The sequence below is a fragment of the Acinonyx jubatus genome, chromosome C2, assembly GCF_027475565.1.
Source record: "Acinonyx jubatus isolate Ajub_Pintada_27869175 chromosome C2, VMU_Ajub_asm_v1.0, whole genome shotgun sequence".
In the NCBI taxonomy this organism is placed as follows: domain Eukaryota; kingdom Metazoa; phylum Chordata; class Mammalia; order Carnivora; family Felidae; genus Acinonyx; species Acinonyx jubatus.
In genome coordinates this window covers 54,977,556-55,002,876 of record NC_069384.1, presented here as the reverse complement: position 1 = coordinate 55,002,876, position 25,321 = coordinate 54,977,556, and the positions used below count along the sequence as shown (strand labels likewise).

General features: G+C 37.8%; 1 protein-coding gene across 3 annotated transcripts in view; it reads left to right on the top strand.

The window, feature by feature from the left end:
• Nucleotides 1-25,321, top strand: part of MORC1 (MORC family CW-type zinc finger 1) — a 162,926-nt gene that overhangs the window by 95,382 nt on the left and 42,223 nt on the right. For all 3 annotated transcript variants that reach the window (XM_053220815.1, XM_053220816.1, XM_053220814.1), the window contains exons 18-19: nt 23,124-23,189; nt 24,904-25,149. In XM_053220815.1, the coding sequence (XP_053076790.1) occupies nt 23,124-23,189; nt 24,904-25,149 (312 nt within the window). The remainder of the gene's footprint in view (nt 1-23,123; nt 23,190-24,903; nt 25,150-25,321) is intronic.

Below are 25,321 nucleotides of genomic sequence, written 5' to 3'. Positions count from 1 at the left end.
GAATTAGATCTGTTTACTTTATAGATTTAACACCCAAATTCAGCATTTTTAAATACAGCCTGTCAACTTCCTCAAATAGAACCTGAGGAGGTCAGCAGCATATGTCCAAATGTGTTGACCTCTCTGTAAATGTCAGGAAATAAAATACTTGAATAGAAAATTCTCTTATGGAGCAGGAAAAATGATCCTCAGGCTTAATACCTTATTATTACGTGTCTCCCTGTGCTTTTTAGAAGATAAACTTTCTTCTCCACCTCATTTCATCTTCTTACCTCTCCCACTTTGCTAGGGATCTGCTGTGCAGATCAGCCCAGCCACCACTTGGGATCACAACCAAAGAAACCTGACCCTTCCTGTTAGTCTGGAGTCTCTGGGTCTCTCAGGAAGACCTGACTGAGAGTCACTTTGCAAACATATTCTCTTAAGCATTCCCTGTCCCCTGAAACTGGTGAAAATTTCTACAGTTCTTAGAGCCTCTAGTCGTGGGTTTGATAACACAGGTCAGAAGTAAAGGTATCATAGCCTGCAGTTATTTTAATCAACAAGTAGGTACAGTCAGATCTTTCCAATGTGGAATGTCTTCATTTGTTTTTCATTTCTTGTTTACCACTCCTGTAGATTTGTGAAGACAGACAGCATATCCTGAATTGATTCTATCTTTATTGCAGTCTCTGGATACTTTTTTTCTTTCCAATGGAGGTCAGAGCGGACCCTTGGATAGTAATAGTTGCCAGTTGCAAAGACTTAAATTACCCTTTTGTTTGTTTAGTATTGGCTGTTTTATTCATTACTAAGGTAGAGATTTTGATGGTAGCTGTTGGGGTAACATTTGGGCCATCCATTCTGCTTATTCTTTCTTTCTTGGTAGTTGAGTTTTTCATAACGAATTTGATCCAGGTTTATAGATTCAGTCTGTTTTAAATTTAAACAAAGAAGTTTAGCGGTACGTGCATAGAGACTTGCTGCCATCAGTTCAAAGGATGTAAGAATCCTCACCCTCCTCGTCCTCTTTTGTGAAAATAATCTTAACATATTCAACTCATTTTCAACACTCAGTGCCCTTAGCTGACCCTGTTTTGGAGCTAATCAAGGAAAGCTTTGTTTAAGGTTCATCAGCCGTAGGCAACCAGTTAATTTTGAGGTGATCATTGAGCACACACTTGCCTTTGGGTCTGTCCCATGCTAGGCATTGTGGGAAATGCAGAGTAACTCTAATACCACAGCGTGAGCCCTGTGAGCTCAGGGATAACCTTGGTTTTGTTTACTGTAAATCTCTTACCGAAAACTGTTCCTGGCAAGTAGTAAGTACTCAATAAATAGTTGTTGAATCAATAGTAGAACACACGTTCAGATAGTAACAGTTCTTTTGCAGACCGAGTCTAACAGCTGTTTGAAAATTAGTGACCGGGGTGCCTGGGTGGCTCAGTTGGTTAAGTATCCAACTCTTAGTTTCAGCTTAGGTCTTGATCTCAACAGTTCATTAGTTCAAGTCCCACAATGCGCTCTGTGCTGGTGGCACAGAGCCTGCTTGGGGTTCTCTCTCTCTCTCTCTCTCTCTCTCTCTCTCTCTCTCTCTCTCTCTCAAAATAAATAAACTTAAAAAAAAAAGAAAATTAGTAACCATTGTAACATAATACTAGTTCAGTACTTGTCTGATCATAACTGAAACTACGATAGAGGTTTATTACAGGGAGAGAGTGGGGGCAGCTTCAGTCAAAAAAAGGTTCGAAGAAGGAATGGCAGGGACACCTGGGGGGCTCAGTCGGTTGAGCGTCTGACTTTGGCTCAGGTCATGATCTCAGGGTTCGTGAGTTCAAGCCCTGTGTCGGGCTCTGTGCGGGCAGCTTGGAGCCTGGAGCCTGCTTCAGATTCTGTGTCTCCCTCTCTCTCTCTGCCCCTCCCCAGCTTGCACTCTGTCTCTTCCTCTCTCAAAAATAAATAAACATTAAAAAAAATTAAAAGAAAAAAAGAAGGAATGGCAATTAACTTGTGTCTTGAAGTTTATTTAGGGTGAAGAGAGGGAAATGACCGGGCAGGCATTCTAGGTGAGAAAAACATTATAAACAAAGACTTGGAGATTAGCACTGACTTGTTCCTTCATGGTGCCAATCCTCTAAATTACATGCTAAACTTATGTATTTTAAAAAATAGACTCAGCATCTGTGTGACATGTCTCTCTTTTAAAAACTGTGTAACTCATTATAAAATATGGTAATTGCTGAACAGAAGACCTCTGGAAGGTGACCTCAATTCCCCTTTCACAAAAATAACCCATGAAAGTATTCAAAAAACTGTATTTTGGTGATAGCTGCCAGATGCCAGAAACAAGACTCAAAACTGCCCAATAGTCATTGTGAATTACTCTCTTCCTGACCACCTTTCAGATGAAGTTCTGTTAGAATGTAACATGGGCAAGGGTGCCCAGAAAAATAGGGCCTTAGTGCCATTCAGGTGAAGTGCAGACATGATTCAGGTGTGGGGTAGATATCACTGGAAAATCAGGAACTGGTTAGTGTATGACTATGATTCACTATGTCTACTGGTGGTGCCCATTCATTCAATATCAGGAAGTAATAAGATACATGCCGTGTAATTATGGTTTGCCCGCCTCTTGTTCTCCCTCCCTACCTCCCATTACTAGTGCCTACTTATGCGCTGATCAGACTGGGAAGCAAATATAAAAATGACCTAAATCTGCACATCCCATTTCGTGTTCTCTTGTATTTCATCTTTCATGGCTGAAGGCATCCTGATCTGGAAAATGAAAAGTTCACTAGGTAAATCAAAGACCTTTCTGGATCTTAGATTCTGTGGTTCTGGGTTTTGTATCACTGACAACCAGGAGTGGTAAAATAATTGTAGGAGAGAGAGTATGATGGTACTGGAGCTACAGGCTCATGTCCACCTCTCACACACCCTACCGGTATGATGAGTGACTAACCTCTAGGAGCACCGCCTACCTGAGCTAGAGGATACTCACAGTGGGACAGAAAACTGTTCTGGTAAAAGAGGTGTCTCAATGGTTAGATCTTGTCCTCTAGGAGAAAATGAACTAGCTAAGTCCAAAGATATCGTTTCCACAGATGGTATGTTATGTAATCCCTGCAACATAGCAGTCATATCAGTTACAGCAAAAGAGGGAAGTAAAGTTCAAAGACATTCAATAATTTGAATCAATTGCACATTTTTAAGTGATGAAGTTGGAGTTTGTTTCCTTTTTGTCTAATTTCAGCACAGATCTGCTCACACTCTCATAAGGTTGAATACAGACAGAAAGGACATAAGAACATTTACAAAGGCAACAGACTGCTACGTTGCAAAATATCTGTTTAGGAAAATACCTAATGAACTATGTGTACACAGTTCATAAGCTGCGTCAGCACCCAAAACCCTCTTTATAAATTGTGCTTCTGAAACAGCCCATTCCACTCTTTCTCCTTTCTGAATAGATGAATGAATAATCTGTTCCTAACTCCATGTTTCAACTTCATTCCACATTACCCGCTGTTTCTATACCAAGTGACAAGTGCCACCTGCTGGCCAAACGATAAAGCATTTTCATTTTCATTGTGTCACTTGATGGCTCTGCTACTATGTGGTGTGTTATCTGGATAATTGTTATTCTGTTTGTCAGTAAACCTAGACAATAATTGTTGAAGCCATAGGGTAGAGTTACAAAATCAGTGTCTCTGCATTTGAGAAACTTTCCAGTCCTCAAGTGTGCCCCTTTATGAGCTTTAAGTCTCAGATTAGATTTTTATCTACCTCCCGTTGTATCATAAGGACGATTGCATCATAATCATGCACGTGGAATATAACTTTCGGTACATCTCATTCAGGGTTTTTTGGTACCACCTTAGATCCACTTAATGCCTTCAGTTATTAGAACACAGATCATAACGTGATTCCCTGAGTAAAGCCTACTCTGCATTTACCCCTTTGTACATAAATAATGTTAATGAGTCTGTATTTATATCATACGTGTTTTTGTGGTGTGTGCTGTATCACTTGTGCATCCTGTCTTTCTGCCTGAGTATTTTCTGACTAATATTAATTTCTTATCCTACACTCTAGGCTCTCTCTAATCTGACTCTCTTTGCCTTCCTGGCAGTACAGTTGACCCTTGAGCAACATGGATTTGAACTGCACGGGTCCACTTGTGCAGATTTTTTTTTTTTTTTTTTGATAAATACAGTAGAGCACAGTAAGTGTATTTTCTCTTCCTTATTTAATTAATAACATTTTCTTTTCTTTAGTGTACTTATTGTAAGAGTACAGTATTTAATACATCTAACCTACAAAGCATGTGTTAATTTGACTGTTGTCAGTAAGGCTTCCAGTCAACAATATGCTATTAGTGGTTAAGTTTTAGGGGAGTCAAAAGTTAGTTGAAGATTCTCAGCTCTGTAGGGGTTGGCGGCCCAACCCCTGTGTTGTTCAGAGGTCGTCTGTAGTTTCTTCCCCTCTATGGGAATTGCCCTGAGCTGGCCTTAGTCCTTAGGTGTATTCTCCATTTCCATGCTGCTCTGAGTGCCTATGATCCTTCCATTTGGTCTGGAGTGGCCTGTGTCTCTTTTTTAGCTCTTCAAGATCTAAAAATATCATTCTCTGTATGAAGTCTTTTCTCATTCTCTCCCTATAAAAATGTCTTCTTTCCAGTTCTCTTTGTCCTTAATGGGTCTTTCTTAGAACATGTTTTACTTTCTACTTGGTGCAATAGTTATTTGTGTATCTGTTCTGTCTCCTATATTAGACTATAAACTTTTAGAAAGAAGGGACCATTTTTATTCATCCTTGCGTTCCCCAAAATACCTAGGCCTGGACCTTTCACGTAATAAATATTTACCAAACAATGAATGAAAGATTAAACGAATAATCTGATTTATGCATAACTCTTCACAAATAGGTACAGAACTAATTAGTTTTCATTTGGTTGAGTTGGTCCACTCTACAAAAGTTAGACGTAACACTTTCTGTGTACATTTTGGAGACCAAAATGTTCTTACACTTGGTCAAAATAAGGTGTGGCATTTGGATGGGAATACAGAGACTGTATTTGGATTTAATTTGTCATGTTCATGGTCTTTGCATCAAGGGAAGAGCCTGTGTAAAATGTCATGCCTGTTAAAAAGGAATTCCAGCAACAGCATTCTGTTCTTTTGTGGTACTCACGTGGACACAAAAAAATGAAATAGTATAATCTGACAGTTCCCACATTGGTTGTTTTAGCAGTAAATGTGGAGCAAGAAAGGCTTCCTGAACTTTTAGCTGTGTTTTTCCAAATTGAAATGGCATATCTGAACACAGCTTTGTAATGAAGAGTATGAATGCATTTTCCCATTTAGAATTTAATCTTTTAACTGTGTCATTATTGTGTAGGATGCTGAGATTTCAAATCTCTATAACCATGGAGACAGATGCCTTAGAAAATATATTTATTCGTCAAGAGTACTTTTCAGGCTTCTTACATAAACTGCTATGATCTAAAATTTATGATACCTAAAGACCCTTGTCTAACAAGGAGCTATTATATTCACGGTAGTTGAAATATTTTACTTTATTACTCTTGCTACAAAGATCTCATTTCTCTGTGGTGATGTGCTGTTTTTCCGAAAGGGATAATGCATAATATATTCACACTTGTGGGCCCTGTGTTCACAGCATAGCAAACGAGACGTTAAGTGAATTGTTTATGTTGAACTAGTTTAGAAGTTCCTTGAGGGTAGATATCACATGTTATTTCTCTTGTATACCTCCCACCACCACACCTGGCTCAGTATTGGGTAAAATAGATGTCCAACAAAAGATGTTCACCTTCTTAACTTGAATTGCTTGTCCAAATTATATTTCATTTCATTTCATTTCATTTCATTTCATTTCATTTCATTTCATTTCATTTCATCTTTATTTTATTTTTTTGTATTGTATTTTATTTTATTTTATAGAGAAAGAACACAAGCAGAGGAGAGGGGCAGAGGGAGAGAGAGAATCTTAAGCTTCACTGAGCATTGAGTCCGACACGGTGCTCGATCCCATGACCCTGGGATCATGACCTGAGCCGAAAGCAAGAGTCTGACACTCAACTGACTGAGTCACCCGGACACCCTGTCCAAATTATTTTCTAACTCGTCTTTTCCTGAGGAGCTGATGTCACACTACATGACAGAACAACACTGTGGTTTACTAAGCAATCTGGGACAGCGCCAGTAGTTAGATGCACATCAGAACAGCCAGAGCAGAACCCCTTCAGGGAGCAGTGTCGTCTGAGGGGCCCAGGACAGTCCCTCTTCCTGACTTCATAAATCACCCTATTATGCCCTGAAGATTGGGACCGAGAAATACCATCTATTGTCTGCTCCTGGGTTTCACAAACATGACCCAGTGCAGCCGCTGAGGACCAATAGGAATGTGAGTCCAAAGGGAACTTCTTGCTCTGAGAAGGACAGAAGTAGCTTTGACTACTGACGAGGGCAGGCAGTCTTGCCACATTACATCCCACACTCTGCATGTCAGTCATTCCTGTTCACATCTGCAGAGATGGAGAGAGTAGACGTTCAGGTGTGTCGTGTGAAATGATTTTCACTGGAGGGAATATTAATTTGGATTTTAGTGCAAGTATACCTATTAGATCTCTGCCCTATAAAAATTTCTTGGGCACCTGAACTGCATGTACAACCAGTTCTCAATTAGTGTGCATGCTCTTTAGGGATAATCAGAGGCTGCCTGGCACCCTGGAAGCACTGCGGAGGCTGTTTCCTCACTGCTCAGAGTAAGGTACAGATATTTGGCTTCCTTCCAAAGCAGGCTACTCACTGGTCCCTTCTAAAGGAACCCGGTATCTCTGAGTCTGTACCCCTGAGCACCAACACTCCTGAATCCACTCCTGAATCTTTCCCTCTCAGCTTGAATCCCATTTCTCATCTTGTTAGTCCTAATCTCCCCTCTTGCTCAGGACCCAGCTTCACATTTTCAGTTCAGTTTAAGGAACTGTATTCCACAATTGTTCTGATTTTGAAGTCTGACCCCACATCTTATGCCTCTTGATTTATCGTTGTTAAGCCTTTTCTACCTGATTGTATTCTTGGTTTGAGTCTGGTTCCTTCCTCTGGCCTAACTCCTGTAGGCTTGAGTGAAGTTCAGATGTAATCTCTATTTTCTACCTTGTCCTTAACCAGCAAGTGCTTTAACCCTGCCCTTCTTCAGTCAGTCTTGCTTGCCCAGACCCAGTCGTCTTTTTTTTTTTTTTTAATTTTTTTTTTAACGTTTATTTATTTATTTTTTGAGACAGAGAGAGACAGGGCATGAACGGGGGAGGGTCAGAGAGAGAGGGAGACACAGAGTCCGAAACGGGCTCCAGGCTCTGAGCGGTCAGCACAGAGTCCGACGCGGGACTCGAACTCATGGACCCACGAGATCATGACCTGAGCCGAAGTCGGACGCTTAACCGACTGAGCCACCCAGGCGCCCCAGACCCAGCCTTCTTACACAGGGTGGTGTCTTGACACACCTGGGGGCTCTAATCCAGATCCAGAGAATTAATTGTTATTTGCTATGACCTTTCCTTTCTGATGGTCTAGAATCATCCTTCCTCTACTCAGAGAATCCTCAAGGAGGTCTTCTAGCCAAGACCATTGGTAATTATTCCTGGCATTTGAAAATAACTATTACTTAAAATGTTTCTGAACACAGGCAGATCTAGTTTTTTTGGACCTCGAGGTTTGTATAGTTTTGTGCCCCCCCCCAGTCAAATAAATCACAAAATTTATAAATATGAAGTTGGGGGCAGAGCCTTGGAAGGGGTCTGTGTTGAAGAGGGGTCCTGAAGCCAAAGCCTCATTTGCTTCATGGTTTATCTGCCACTTGTTTCTGCATATACTGTGCCATTTGATTGCCACAGGGTTTTTGTAGTAAAAGATAATTGCATATTTTTTGGGTTTCCAATTCCCTTCTCCTCTTCAATTTCTTCCCCAAGATTTCCGTAATCGTATATATTTTGGTGAATTCTAAAACTACTCTGAATGATTAACTGCACACGTTAAATAGATGAGGAGTTTAAAGGAGAAGGATGAATGGAAGGATTGAATGACAATAGTGCTTATAATGTACCACTGTTAGAGGTGCTGTAAGTGTACTGACTCACTTAAACCCTATGACACTCCTATGCTTTTATAATTCCTCATTCATAGAAGAGAAAACTGAGGTGCAGAGAAGGAACTTGCCAAGTGGAGTTAGGAAACCAGAGAATCTGACACAGTCAAGCTCCAGACCCCTTACTGTTAATCAGGCATGTGCCTTTCTTGGCTTAAGTCACATAAACAAGACAGGAATACAGATACACTTAGAATAGGAGATTGATTCTTATTTCAAAGCTGTTTGAACCACTCTGATATCTTGCTTTCAGTTTGGATTGATAGCTCTTCAGCGTGGGAGAAATTGAGAAATTAATAGCTAACAGCAATCATAATTTTTCTTTTTGAGGAACTCTGTCTCTATTAGGCAGATTTGGAGGGCAGTGATCTCTCTGGAAGACGGTATAGAGGGAAGATGTTTAGGGGCTCTTTATTTTATTTTATTTTTTTTAATTTTTTTTAATGTTTTACTTATTTTTGAGATAGAGAGAGACAGAGCATGAACAGGGGAGGGTCAGAGAGAGAGGGAGACACAGAATCTGAAGCAGGCTCCAGGCTCTGAGCTGTCAGCACAGAGCCCGACGCGGGGCTCAAACTCACAGACTGTGAGATCATGACCTGAGCCGAAGTCAGACGCTTAACCAAGTGAGCCACCTAGGCGCCCCTTTAGGGGCTCTTTAAAGATGGTGGAGGCAGCTGAATGTGGTAGGCAGCACTGGCCTGGTGTCAGGATCTTTAACTGCAGGTCCCAGCTCTTTTTTATAAGCAGCAGACCTCAGGCCTGCCTGAAGTCTCTAGTCCTTGATCTTAGTATCCCCTAGCTCAGTAAAAAGAAGGGGATTAAGCTGGATGTTCACAAAGACCCATCCAATTTTAGAGCGTGTGAATATTGCCATCTTTGTTTGCAAGCGTTAAGTTTTAAATATCTATATTTATTAGTTTTATTCTGAATGCAAACATGAGGTTTCTGGAGCAAAGAAAATTATTATTTAATTATAGCAAATAATTGTGCTGATTCCCATTTGCCCTAATTTGTATCCCTGAGGCAATGGATGAGATGAGTCAGATGACATGTTGTCCTACATATACCAGAATTTGTACTACTGGTAAAGAACTCTGAAAGGGGGGTTGGGGCGGGGGGAGAATCTGGAAGTTTATATAGGAGAGAAACAGCCATCTGTCTATTCCCCTCCATACGCATGTAACCCTTTGCTCTTTGGGAGGGATCCTGAATTCTTACTCTTCCCTTTGAAATATAAATAAGTCTTTCTAGGGCAAGATAAGACTAGCTTCTCCAGCCTTTACAACCCAGGCAATGTCCACACCGTCTCAAACTCCATTCCTCCCTCAAAATGTAAACACATACCTCCAAGGAGGTAAATCTCTTTGGAGATGCTCTCTCACTAATAATTAGCATAAATTAATTTCCTAGGTTTGTTCTTCTATCCCAGGTCTCAAGTTTTAGTAAAATTCTATCAGAAAGCCCTGATGGTATGGATACATAAAAGTATTTTCTCTGTAGCATCACAAAGCACAGATACCATTATAAGGGAGATTCCTCAGCCTTCCAGGTCTGTGAGTCTGTGATGACTGGGCCATCTGAATGACAATGTCACATGTTTGAAAAATACGGATTCCCTGGGATCTGCCAGACTGACTGAACAAGATTCTTGGGGACTTAAGCCTTGGAATCTGCATTTCTACTTAGCTCCCCAGATGATTCTTAGATACCACAGACATTCTCGGGTTGAGGATCCCTCAGATTTTCTGCTTTTCTGACACTTCATCTTATGCAGCTTTTGCTGATTCAGTCTATGATTTTCAGGGCTTTCCAAACATGTAAAGAAATTTAAGAGTCTTTCTGGGAGAGTTTATAAGTGTCATATAAAAATAAATAACATATTAGCAAGATTCCTAGGCTGATAATGATTCTTTGAAGTCTGGAGATAATGGTGATGATTTAAAAAAATGCTGTTGTTAGTAAACAGCTACTCCTTAAGTAAATGAGACAGAATTTAAAGCAGATTACCAGTTATATAGATTTCCGTTCTATAAAATATGCAATTAAAGATGTAAAAATGGGTTTTTAAAATAAAAAGCATATAAATGATTTTAAAAACTATATTTAAAGAGTTATAGGTCAATTCCATAAGTAATCTTCATCCATCTATTAGTAGAAATGCATCTATCAGTAGAAATACCTGTCGCTAATTAAGGAGGGAAAACTTTTGGAGGAACTAGTAACATTTTCCATTAAGGTCAATTTCATTTAACACACTTAACATGTGCCAATTTATTTTAGTTCACTAATTATATGTTATCCCTGTCTCCACAGAAGATATTTTGATAGATAAAACTGAAATACCCTACTTTTTGTCTTAATGCTTTAGAAAACTTTTTTCTAATCTTAGTTTTTAGTGTTTTGTTTTGGTCTTTTGCCTTTAATTCTGCTGAATTATTAAATTAAGTGTGCAAGTATTACCTCTGTATTTATTATGATCCAGGCACTGCACTAAATCCACATTTTTAAAAGATTTTCTTTGTTTTTCAGTGTAGTTTTAGGTTTACAATAAAGTTGAGAGGAAGATACAGAGATTTCCCATACACCCCATGCCCCCACACGTTATTCATAGCCTTCCCCATTATTCATATCCCCCACCAGAGTGGTACATTTGTTATAATTGGTGAACCTACTTTGACATGTCATAATTACCCAAAGTCCATAGATCCTTAAGGTTCACTATTGGTGTACAATCTATGGGTTTGAACAAATGGATGATGACATATACCTGTCATTATAGTATCATGCAGAATATATTTATTGCCCTAAAAATACTTACTCTGTGCTTTGTTTATCTCTTTCCACTCAACCCCTGGCAACCTGTGATCTCTTTACTGTCGCCATAGTTTTGTGTTTTCCAGGATGTTGTGTAGGAGGAGTCATAAATCGTATGTAGACTTTTTAGATTGGCTTCTTTCACATAGTAATATGCACTTAAGTTTCCTTATATCTTTTCATGGTTTTATAGCTCATTTCTTCCTATCACTGCATGATATTTCATTGTCTGGATACACCAGTTTATCCGTTCACCTACCAAAGTAGATCCTAGTTACTTCCAAGGTTGGGAAATTTTAAATAAAGCCACTATAAACATTCATGTGGAAGTTTTGTTTGGATGTAGATTTTCAACTCTTTTGGGCAGACACCAAGAAGCGCTATTGCTGGATCGTCTATTTAGCTTTCTAAGAAACTGCCAAGCTGTCTTCCAGAGTGGCTGTGCCATTTTGCTTTCCTCCCAACAGTGAACGATGGCTCCTGTTGCTCCACATCTTCACCAGCATTTGGTGTTCAATGTTTTAGATTTTGGCCACTCTAATAGATGCGCAGCGGTGTCGTTTTGATTTACATTTCCCTGATGACCTGTGATGTGGAGCATTATTTTAATATACTTAGTTTCCATCTGTGTGTCTTTGGTGAACTCTCAAGATTTTTGGCTTATGTTTAAATTGGATTGTTTTCTTATTGACTGAATTTTAAGAGATTTGCTTTTTGCATATATTTTGGATAACCGTTGTTTATGAGATGTTTCTTGTGTAAATATTTTCTCCAAGTCTGTGGCGTATCTTCTCATTGTCTTGATCCATTGGTTTTTATTTAAAGGCCACTGCTCAGATACATGAGGTAAGTTTCAGAGAGGAAGCCAGGTAGGTTGAGGGGTCAGAAAGGAAAGAAGTGGGAGCCATGCGTAATAAGCTACTCTTAAAAGAAACTTTGTATTGAAGGGGCAGAGAAATAAAGGGTTGTAGCTAGAGGGTTAGGAGGGTAGGGTTGAGGTAAATTTGTAGTTAGGAGAAGTTTGACAATGTTTCTGGACTAAGAAGGGAGCCAGTGAGACTCATAGCACACGTGAGGCCTGACTGATACAGAAAGATTTCAGCAAAGACAGGAAGGATTACTTGGACGCAGTTAGAGAGTTTAAGTTAGGGTAAGAGGAGAGACATTTTTTCCCTCTGAGATTGTGGGAGAGAATGTCAGGGGGTTCATACACACCTAATACCTAGTTTTGTTTTTTTCTAAAGAAGAGTCAGGGCCATCTGCTGATGGTGAAAGAGGCAAGCTTTGTGTGCAGAGCATGATGAAGATTTGAAACAACCTTTGTCAAGGGGCACAGAAGCTAACCAAGGATGAATAAAACAATAAGTCCAGAGAGGATGAGAACCAGGCCTTTTTTATGGTGTGTTTTCAACAGTAATGCAAACTTTACAGCCTGAAATTGCTGAGCACACGGGGAAAATGATCAATGATCTGATTGATTTAAGGCTGGGGTTTATTGTGTTGGGTGTGGCCAAGCATAGCTGAACTGATGAACTGTTTTTCTCAGGCAGAATGGGGAATGGAAGGGAAGCCAAGAGGGGGTGTGGCAGATTGAGAGAAAAGAGAAGAACTGAAGGAATAAAAGTTTCAGTAGCTATGAAGAACATTAATAATCCTGAGAGAAATAGAAGAACTGTAAATTATAAGGAAGCAAAAGGATTTCAGAGCTGGAAAGCGTTTAAGGGACAGAAAGATCGGTGTAAGTTCACTTAATTTGAGCAGTTCCTGGAATTCCATGGTGAAGTATGTGATGAAATTAAGGAGAAAGATAAAACAGGACTCGTAAGAGAATTGGACCCATATTAAGGATATGGTGTACGTTTACTGTAGATACAGTGAAATGACTCATTGACTGTAGTGAAACTTTCTGGGTATAGAGCCATGCAGGGAAAGGAAGATCTTCAGTGTGGCTGTCTTTGAATGCCTCTTCCCCTAACTACTACTGTGTTCTTCCAATTATGAGTGAATTTTGCCTTCATCTGGAGGCATTACTACTGGCATCTGGAGGTCATTTCAGTGTCTGGTATTGGCTTCTGTATCACCTTAAAATATTTTATTTGACTAGCATTATTGATGTGTTTCTGTTCAAAGTGTAGTTGAGACATTTTAATTTTTGCTGTGTTTTTCTGTAATGTCTAAAGTTCTGCGGAAACACAACTCTGAAATTAATATAGAAGAGGAAAGTTTATAGAATTTATAAAAGTTTTTGTTTACTCACAATTTTAGTTTAGTGATGTGATTAGTAGAGGTTGAAAGTCATTACAATAAAATTATATAGCAAAAAGTGATGATCTTTAAGCCAGTACCCAAAATGATACAAACCTAAATAATTGAACTGTATCATACATATAATATTACTAGGCTAGGCTCAATCCATTTTGCGGTATCAGGAACAAAACTCATCCTAGGGTGATGCAAGCATTGGAAGAGAGTGTATACGGGCATTTAATGCAAAGCATCTCAAAGAGGCGATAATATCCAACAAGAGTGAGAAGTAGTCATATTATGCATGTAGAATAAGCTTGTGGCAGTGTTTCAACTGTGTGGAATAGATGAGCTATGGGCTCCGGGGGCATCTCTTTATCTTTTCAATCATCAACATTTTATTGAGTACCTGTAAAGTGCTAAACATTGTTAGGTGTTGCACATAAAACATGTGTTTGGAAGTTTCCAATCTATCGAGAGAGACATGCATGTTAGCATACAACTAAGTGTGATCCATACCATGATAAAGGGAGGTAGAAGTGTTATAATCGGAGACTTCTGCTATAAATGTGGCTATACAGACTTAGCATTTTCCGATTCTACTTCTGGAAGCCTTCTAAGAGCAACAAGGAAAACAGAAAACAAAAATGTGAACTCAAATTTCAGTCATACTAGAAGACATATATACTAAAGTATCTCTCGGGGCTGCTTGAAGCTGCCAAGATACTACAGGAAATCCACAGGAGGCAGGGGAAAGAAGTGGAAGAAACAGCCTAGCAGTAGCACATCTAAAGAATTAATACAAATACTCTTAGTGAAAAAGGGTACTTCTGGAGATGGAAAAGCTCTAGCCATCATCTACTTTAGCCAGGAGGCAACAAGAACCCTACTGGACTTACTCTGATTCATAGAAGTAGATGTGAAATGCACATGAAAGTACTCAAAAGCTGTATTTGCAGAAGCTGTGTGTATGTGTATGTGTATGTGTGGAGATGAGAAGAAAAGAAGTTTGGCTTGGCGTGGAGGGCAAACTTGCCTAGAATCTTGTCCTCCCTTTCTATAGAAAACTCAGGGAAAGATCTAGTCCTGGAAATCCTAACTCTTATATGTTTAAGAAATGAGCTAGTATAGCAGCTAAACAAGATGTCATACAAAAAGAAAAAAAAGATTCCAATAAAATATGAACAAGACAAAATATAAATATATAACATAAAAATAAGAATCCATAAGAAAAAAAGGAAAACCTAGTAAAATATAAATGATATGACAAAAAAGAAGCAACTACATCCACTTCTGATAAAAACTCACATCAAATCAGGAGCAGAAGAAAACTGTCTCAATGTGATAAAGGGAAATCTACAAAAAAAACCTGACAGGTTAGTAGTGCTTAGTAGTGAAATTGTGCTTAGTAGTGAAAAACTAAATTGTCTTCTCCTATGATCAGGAATTAAGCAAGGAGGTTTACTCTCACCACAGTTCAGCATTAGATAGGAAGTTCTAGGCAGTGCAAGAAAGTAAGAAAAAGATGCAACAATGTGGTTGGAACTCGAGTATATTATGCTAAGCGAAATAAGTCAGTCAGAGAAAAACAGATGTCATATAATTTCACTCATGTGTGGAATTTGAGAAACTTAACAGATGAACACAGGGGAAGAGAAGGAAAAATAAGACAGAAACAGAGAGGGAGGCAAACCATAAGAGGCTCCTAAATACAGAGAACAAGCTGAGCGTTGATGGGGGTGGTGGTTGGGAGAGAGGGGTAAATGGTAACAGGTGGGCATCAAGGAGGGCACTTATTGGGATGAGCACTGGGTGTCATATGTAAGAGATGAATCACTGGGTTCTACTCCTGAAGGTAAGACTATACTGTATGTTAACTAACTTGAGATAATAATTAAAAACCTAAGAAAAAAGAAAGTAAGAAAAAGAAACAAAAGGCATTCAGATTGCAGATGAAGAGGCAAACTGTTTTTCTTTTTAGTTGTGACAGTTTATGTACGAAGTCAGATGGTATCTATAAAAAAAGTTACTGAAACTAGTGAAGGGAGCTTAGCAAGGTTGCAGGGCACAAAACTAGTATATAAAAATCAACTATTTCTACATACTAGCAGCAAGAAATTGAAAATTAAAATAAAAAACAATACTATGTACAGTAACATTAAAATATATGAACTACTATAGGAAGGAGAGTCAATAAAAAATTTAAAAAATATGTGAAATACTTAGGGAGAGATTTAACAAAAAAATATGCAAGGCCTGTACACTGGAAACTACAAAACATTACTGAAAAAATTACATGACACAAATAAATGGAGAGATAACCTATGTTCATGGGTTTGCAGATCCAATATTGTTAAGATGTCAGTTCTCCCCAACTGGTCTATAGACTTAACCCAACCTCAGTCAAAATTTATGCAAGATTTGTTTTTGGTAGAAATTGCAAATGTTCCCCAATCATGTGGAATGACAACAGTAATCAAAATAGCATTGAAATAGAACAGTTGGTGGACTGACATTACCTAATTTCAAGACTTATAAACCTGCAGTAATCATGACAGTGTGGTATTGATATAAAAGGAGACAAATAGAGCAGTAGAATGAGAATCCAAAAATAGACTCACACATATATGTTCAGTTGTTTTTCAATAAAGGGACTAATACGTTTCAGTGGGAGAAAGAGCAACCTTTCAACAAATGATACCAAAACACTTGGATAGCCCTATGTCCCCCAAATAATGGACCTTGACTCTTACCTCAGTACTAAAATTATCTTGAAATGGGCCATAAGCTTAAATGTAAAAGCTTACATTTAAAACCACCCAAAAGACAAATTATGGTCTGTCCAATCAGTGGAATACTACTCATCAGTAGAAAGGAATGAACCACTCATCCACACAACAACACATATTAATTTCAAAATAGTTCTTCCCAGTGAAAGAACCAGAAAAAAATGCATAATTTATGATTTCACTTAATCATTCTAGAAAACGAAGGTAATCTATATTGAGAGAAAGCAGATCAGTGGTTGCCCATGGATTGGATGGGGGTAGGAAGGGGTGTAGAGAGGGCCAAAAGGAGCACAAGGAAACTTTTGGGCATGATAAGTATGTTCATTTTCTTGATGATTATGATGACTTTATACATATGTCAAATCTTATCACATTGTACACTTGAGTTATGTGCAATGAATTATATGTCAAATTATATCTCAATATAGCTGGAAATGTAAAAAAAGTTGACACAGATCAGAAGGAAATTTTACACACACATTTAGAAACAAGTTTTTACTTAGTAAAAAAAATTTTTTTAACTTATTTTTATGAAGGAAGACATCAAAGAAGAAATATAAGTATTTAGGAAGAGATGTTGAAATACGAAGAAACAGTGCAATTAAAAAATGATTTGGTAGAACTCAAGGAAGAAATAGGAAAAATAAATCATACAATTGGAAAGAATTACAAAGGCAGATTATCACTCTGATAAACACAGTGGGAATATAACATTTTTAACGTTTATTTTTGAGAGAGAGAGAGAGAGTGTGCACAAGTGGGGGAGGGGCAGAGAGAGAGGGAGACAGAATCCAAATCAGGCTCCGGGCTCTGAGCTGACAGCACAGAGCTTGACGCAGGGCCTCAACCCATGAACCGTGAGATCATGACCTGAGCCGAAGTTGGATGCTTAACCGACTGAGCCACCCAGGTGCCCCAACACAGTGGAAATATAGAGTGGGGGTCAGCACACTATTACTCATTAACCAGATCTAGCCCACTACCTATTCATGTATGGCCCTTAGACTGAAAATAATTTTTATGTTATTGGATGATTGAAAAAAGAAGAACATGCAACAGAGACCGTAGTGGTCTACAAAGTCTAAAATATTTACTATCTAGCCCTTTACAGAAAAAGTTTGCTATCCCCTGGTATAGAGGATAAATGTGAAAAAGCAAATAAAATGAATAGAAATTAGGAAGGGCTTACTTATAGTTACAAAGAAAATGATAATAGAAGTAGAAAAAGGAGATTCAGTATTAGCATAATTGGAATACCCAGGGAAAAAGTAAGGGAAGGACACACTTTTAAAGATATAAGTCAGGAAAACTTTTAATTCAAACAAAACCAAAAACCTTGAAGCTACATATCTGAAACAGTACACTGCATGGTAGGGTAAACTATCCCAGAATAGTCAACAATAAGACATATCCTAGAAAAGTTACTCAACTGTACAGTAAAAGATAATATGTTTTGATGAATAGGCATAAAGATCAAATCACTTATAGAGACAAAAAAGTTCAGATTGGCTTCAAATTTTCTACAAAAATAAAAAGCTCAAGTGATAGGAAGTAAAAACTGTAAGATTCTCAAGGAAAGGAGGTGTAAACCAAGAATTTTATATTCAGCACACCATTCTTCAAATAAAAAGCCTACAAACAAAAAGTTTTGAAAAAAGAATCCCTTTTTGAGAAAAACAAGTAAAGATCAAATTTCAACCAGCCAAGAGACATCTGAAAATTCTATACCAAAAAACCTGAATATAATCATTTACTGTATTTAATTATAGGATATAGGCTATAAATCTAGTTAAACCGTAGTCTCAAACATATGTGACATTAGGTATCAAACTGAATGTAAATGCCCTGGCAATGTAGAAATTCAGCTAACAAAACAAAAGAAGCCAAAGATGAAAGGTGAATGGTGATTTGTTCACCATAGAAGATTTGTCTGTCATAGAAGACCAAGAAGTATCACTGAAATTTAAGCATACTTTTCTGTACTGATGTAAATACTGAGAAAGAGAATGTCAGTAAATATCAGACAGCAGAAGAAAAGAGAGGAGATGAAATAAACAAATTTTATCTTCGTCCAGAGTAGGAAACTTACAGATACTGTCTCAAGATGGAAAGAACTAAGAATAAGAGTTTTACAAAATTATCATTGTTCAGACATTAGACAACACAAAGAAATAAAAGGCATCCAAATCGACCAGGAGGAGGTCAAACTCTCACTCTTCTCAGATGACATGATACTCTATATGGAGAACCCAAAAGATTCCACCAAAAAAACCTGCCAGAACTGATTCATGAATTCGGCAAAGTTGCAGGATATAAAATCAATGCACAGAAATCCTTTGCATTCCTATACACCAACAATGAAGCAACAGAGAAATCAAGAAATCGGTCCCATTTACAATTGCATAAAAACCCATAAAATACCTAGGAATAAATCTAACCAAAGAGGTGAAAAATGTATACACTGAAAACTTAGAAAGCTTATGAAAGAAATTGAAGAAGACAAAAAAAAAAAAAAAAAGGAAAAAAAATTCCATGCTCCTGGATAGGAAAAACAAATATTGTTAAAATGTCTATACTACCCAAAGCAATCTACACAGTCAATGTAATCCCTATCAAAATAACACCAGCATTCTTCACAGAGCTAGAACAAACAATCCTAAAATTTGTATAGAACCAGAAAAGACCCCAAATAGCCAAAGCAATCTTGAAAAAGAAAACCAAAGCAGGAGGCGTCACAATCCCGGACTTGAAGCTGTATTACAAAGTTGTAATCATCAAGATAGTATGGTACTGGCACAAAAACAGATGGATCAATGGAACCGAATAGAGAACCCAGAAATGGACCCACAAATGTATGGCCAACTAATTTTTGACAAAGCAGGAAAGAATATCCAGTGGAATAAAGACAGTCTCTTCAGCAAGTGGTGCTGGGAAAACTGGACAGTGACATGCAGATAAATGAACCTGGACCATTTTCTTATGCCATACACAAAAATAAACTCAAAATGGATGAAAGACCTAAATGTAAGACAGGAAGCCATCAAAATCCTCAAGGAGAAAGTAGGCAAAAACCTCTTTGATCTTGGCTACAGCAACTTCTTACTCAACACATCTCTGGAGGCAAGGGAAACAAAAGCAAAAATGAACTATTGGGACTTCATCAAGATAAAAAGCTTCTGCACAGTGAAGGAAACAATCAGCAAAACTAAAAGGCAACCAATGGAATGGGAGAAGATATGCAAACGACATAACAGATAAAGGGTTAGTATCCAAAATCTATAAAGAACTTATCAAAGTCAACATCCAAAAAACAAATAATCTATTGAAGGAATGGGCAAAAGACATGAATAGACACTTCTCCAAAGAAGACATCCAGATGGCCAACCAACCCATGAAAAAATGGTCAACATCGCTCATCATCAGGGAAATACAAATCAAAGCCACAATGAGATACCACCTCACACCTGTCAGAATAACTAACATTAACAACTCAGGCAACAATAGATGTTGGAGAGGTTGAGGAGAAAGAGGATCTCTTTTGCACGGCTGGTGGGAATGCAAACTGGGGGTGCAGCCACTCTAGAAAACAGTATGGAGGTTCCTCAAAAAATTAAAAATAAAACTACCCTACAACCCAGCAATTACACTACCAGGTGTTTATCCAAGGGATACAGGTATGCTGTTTCAAAGGGACACATGCATCCCATGTTTATAGGAGCACTATGTACAGTAGCCAAAGTATGGAAAGAGCCAAAATGTCCATCAATGGATGAATGGATAAGGAAGATGTGGTGTGTGTGTGTGTGTGTGTGTGTGTGTGTGTATACACACACACACAATGGATATATGTATACACACACACACACACACACACACACACACACACACACACACTGGAGTATTACTCAGCAATCAGAAAGAATGAAATCTTGCCATTTGCAACTACGTGGATGGAACTAGAGGGTATTATACTACCTCTAGTGAAATCAGCCAGAGAAAGACAAATATCATATGACTTCACTCATATGAGGACTTTAAGAGACAAAACAGATGAACACAAGGGAAGGGAAGCAAAAAGAATAAAAAAACAGGGAGGGAGACAAAACATAAGATACTCTTAAATATGGAGAACAAACAAAGGGTTACTGGAGGGGTTGTGGGAGGGGGAATGGGCTAAATGGGGAAGGGGCATTAAAGAATCTACTCCTGAAATCACTGTTGCACTATATGCTAACTAACTTGGATGTAAATTGAAAAAATAAAATAAAAATTAAAAAAAATTATCATTGTTGGTAGCCACTAGGCAAAAAACAAAAACAAAAACAAACAAACAAAAACCCCACAACCTGCATTATATCAGGTAAAACAAAGAAAATGGACTGTATCATTAAAAACTTAAGACAAATTATAAAAACAAAATAAAATAATATGACGATTAATACCAACCACATATATGGTATCAACAAATATGAATGGCCTAAACCTTATGTTAATAAAGGGCAAGGAACTTTAGGTTACATCACAAAGCAAAGTTCAATCCTGTGCTATACACAAGACATGCATCTAAAATGACAATTCAGAAAAATTGAAAATGTTATTTCAAACAAATGTACAAGTATAGTGGCCCAGCTTAATATCAGTTTGGAAATCAAGGGGAAAAAACATTAAATGTCCAAGGAAGGGCATTTAATTAAACTAAAGTCTTCAATATGCAATAAAGATGCATCAATTACAAATCTCTCACATCAGCTAATGTAGTGTTTAGTTCCATAAAGCAAAAACCTACAAATGGTACATGGAAAAAGAGTCAATCGTGCTAGTAATAGGAAACTTTAATTTTCTCTCAGCCTAGAAATACAAAACAATCCAACATCTATAATAATAAGGTATATATAATTGATATATACTCTGTACTCTCAAAATAGAGACTGTACTTTTTATCAGTGCTCTTGAAATAGTCACAAGGATGACTGTATGCTGAGCCACCAAAAAGCCTTGTGGAGACAATGTAACAGTGTTTATCAAAGTTACAAATGCATGTACCTTTTGATCCAGAAATTGGACTTTTAGAAACTGATTACATATACATACACAAATATAAATTAACTATTTACAAAATTACCTATTTTACACATCATTACAACATACTTTGTAGAGTACAATATTAAGAAGACTTAAATGTTTATTAACAGGTCTGGTTAAATAATTTTTTATACAATTTATTGGGATACAATACATCTGTAATAGGAAATGAAGAAGCTTTTTAAGTACTAATGGAGAAAGATCTCTAGGATGTATCCTTAAGTGAAAAAGCAAGATGCAGACTGTATGTATAATATACTACCATTTTTGCATACCTCAAATCTGTGGGGAAAACTTATATATGCTTCCGTATGAGGTATAAACAGATGTCTGGAAAGATAAACAGAAAAGTAACAGCAGTGGAATGTGAACTGGACAAATGAAGAATGGAGTAATCAGGAGATTTTTAAAAAATACATACTTTTAAAATGTATATTGCTTCATGTGAATATATTTTCTACATAAACATCTAAAAAGAAATAATGCCATAGGGGCATAGAAAATAAAGCAATTAATTCTCCCTTGGTGGATGAGGGGGAAGTGAACTAGAAGCAAGAAAAACAAGATTATAGAAAATTGTTCAATCAAGAGATGATAAAAAGCTTTAAACAATATGGTGACTTGAGGCTAGTGTAAAATGAAAAAAAAAAAGATTTAAGGGAAGAAATCCACAAGACTCTATCACTGATTAGGTGGAGAGGGTTGAGGGTGATGATTAACCAAGGATAACCTAGCTTGGGTAACTGGGTGTTTGGTGATGTCACTAGTGAAAAGAGGGAATGCATTAGGAAGTACTGGTTGAAAGTGGGTGCAGGTATAAAAGGAAATAATGAATTCAGCTTTGGAAGAGTTGTCTTGAAGGGTACCAGCAGTTTATAGAATGTTCCAAGAGGCATCCGGGTCTCAAGACAGAGGAAAAGGCACCATTTCAAACTCTAAACCATCCACATTAGAAAATTTTTCAGCAGAGAGCAGAGCCAACCCTTAATCATTCAGGACTCCCAATTTCAGGGGAAATTGGAAGAGGAAAGTAAATTTTATGTCCTAGAGAATCTGGCCACTGAGCTGGTTATCACATTGGTGTTTGTGGCTCAGTAAACATTAATGGCTGTACTACACAAAGGAGGTCCAGACAGACCCCCTAACCAGGGTCTATTCCGAAGGGGAGTGAACCTGAGCATGGGGTACAGGGCCTGTATTACTCTTTATCTTTTCTCTGTGTATTTAGTCAACATCTCATCCTTTTAACGTGCCCATCATGACATCAAAATACTAGCTTAAAAGGTACTTATTTTTCAGGGAGAGCAGATGCTTCCTCTCTCTCTAGCTGTGCCTATGAGTACAATGCAGCATCCAGTTATTAGGGACACAGTTAAGGCCGGTCTACCCTCAGAAGTCCCTTGAGGCTCAGGCCTCGAGCTCTGAACTAAACAGAGCTATTGCTGAGGGTCAGGATTTAGTCCAGATGCTGGGACCTGCAAACAGGGAATAAAGAGTCTCCAGAAAAAGGGGACAGGGGCTGTGGAGACATGTTTGATACAGTGGTACCCTGAAATTGCTCATGAGACATCTGATCTGTAATGCTTTGACAAGTCATTGCCTTCTCTTATGTTATCCAGTCATCCCTAATCAGAACATTGCTGCAGTAGATCTACTCTGAAAGGGACCCCTTAGTAATTATCAGTGAGGGTATGCAATCTTTTTGTTTTAATTTTTATTTTTTAATGTTTATTTATTTTTGAGAGAGAGAGAGAGAGAGAGGCAGAGCATGAGTTGGAGAGGGGCAGAGAGACAGGGAGACATAGAATCTGAAGCAGGATCCAGGCTCTGAGCTGTCAGCACAGAGCCTAATGCGGGACTCGAACTTACAAACTGTGAGATCATGACCTGAGCCAAAGTCACTTAACCGACTGAACCACCCAGTCACCCTGAGGGTATACAATCTTGCAATGTCTTTAAGAAATGAAGAATATTTAATTATTATAATATTCATATTGAAAGTTACTTTTACTTACATTCATCTAATGATTTTTTTCGTAAAAGCCTCAGTTTATACCAATAAGAAGAATCATGGAGTTCACTACTACCTGCCGAACTTCAGCATCTAAGGTGAGTAATTAAAGTAGGATTTAGCCATTTGTGTCATGTTTCCCATTTGAAGGGTAAGACTTCATCAAGGGCTAAATGTCACCATGGTTCAGTTAGTGAAGCACTAATACATATTTTTAATTGCCATTTTTTTTCTTATTAGAGTGATACATGTTTATTAGGAAGAACTTAGAAGATAAAATATAAATAAGAAAATTTAAATACCCATTGTCCTACTGTCTGGAGATGATGACCATTTTAAATGTTTTAATATATTTCCCATATATTTCCCATATAACATATATATATGTTATATATATATATGTATATATGTAATCATATACATAGATTGCTTTAACTTATGGCTATATATCAGCCTAAAAATATGTTATTAATTCCTACATTGTTCCTTGTGTTTCCTAAATGTCATATTACATTATATCCTTCAAATGTCTGTTATTATCTAAAATTTAGAGTTTAGAGGGAATATTTTTTAAACTTTAGGGCTTTCCGGTTATACCAATTACACACAAGCACGCACATGCATGCACACATGCAAAACTCTACGCTTTTATTTATTCATTTTTTATTTTTTATTTTTTATTTATTTTTTTTAAGTAGGTTCCATGACCTTGAGATCAAAGAGTCAGATGCTTTATCAACTGAGCCAGCCAGGTGCCCCAGAAGTACATTATTTTAGACCAGGTTTAGGGCTGACATTTTAATTTTAATTTTAATTTAATTTATTTTAATTTTAATTTAATTTTATTTTTTGAATTTTCCAATCTTTTTTTTAATATAATTTATTGTCAAGTTAGCTAACATAGAGCGTATACAGTGTGCTCTTGGCTTGGGGGGTAGATTCCCGTGGTTCATTGCTTATATACAACACCCAGTGCTCATCCCAACAAGTGCCCTCCTCAATGCCCATCACCCATTTTCCCCTCCTCCCTGCCCGCCCCCCTGCCCAATCAACCCTCAGTTCTCTGTGTTTAAGAGTCTCTTATGGCTTGCTCCCTCTCTGTTTGAAACTATTTTTTCCCTTTCCCTTCCCCCATGGTCTTCTGTTAAGTTTCTCAAATTCCACATATGAGTGAAAACATATGATATCTGCCTTTCTCTGACTGACTTATTTCACTTAGCATAATACCCTCCAGTTCCATCCACATTGCTACAAATGGCAGGATTTCATTATTTCTCACTGCCAAGTAGTATTCCATTATATATATAAACCATATCTTCTTTATTCATCAGTTGATAGACATTTGGGCTCTTTCCATAATTTGGCTATTGTTGAAAGCGCTGCTTGCTATAAACATTGTGGTACACGTGCCCCTATGTAGTTATCCATATTTCTTAACAGGCAGGTAAGATGAATACAGGATTGATAAACCCCATGCAGCCTTTAAGATAAATAGATTATTGATGTATATGCACCAGGGAACCAAAGGCAAGTAAGTTGCTGTGGGGAGGAAGTCAGGAAGCATACCACATTCTCAGTTTGTACTTTTCTGCCATCTTTAGAATCAAAAGATTTCTGGACTCAGCCCAGCTCTGCTGAATCAAATTCTGAATGAGCTAAAACAGTGCTAAAGTCTGTTTTCTACATTTCTGCTTTTTAAAGTGTTTATTAGTAATAAGTATCACCTCATTTCATAAGGTTTTGAGGGAGATGACAATTAATTTTAAATAAGAGGGCTACCAAATAATGAAAACATGTTCTTTGTTATTCAAGGAAAATACAAAAACTGAGAAAGTCAGGCCTTGGGGCCAGGACTTGAAGCAGGAGTCTCTTGCATCCTTTGAGCTTTCTGTCAGCCACAGAGGCCAGAAAAAAAACACAGAAGGGACAGACTCTGAGGTGGAGTACATTGCAGAAGCTAACATTATGAAGAAGTCTATGCAGAAGAAAGCAAAACCTCAACAGCAGAGACATCCAGCAGCCCTGCCAGAAAACGTCACACTAGCCAAGAGATCCCAGGTGTTTGTTTTTCTTTTCTTAGTCACAAAATGTATAGTAATTCACTTATTCTGGAAATAGCATTGGGTAAAAGTTTTGCTTCATTTCACATTTTTAAAGCTCTCTAATTATAGCATATACATTGTCATCTGACTTTCCAGGACAGGGTCCCAATTTGCTATTTTTTCTTCTC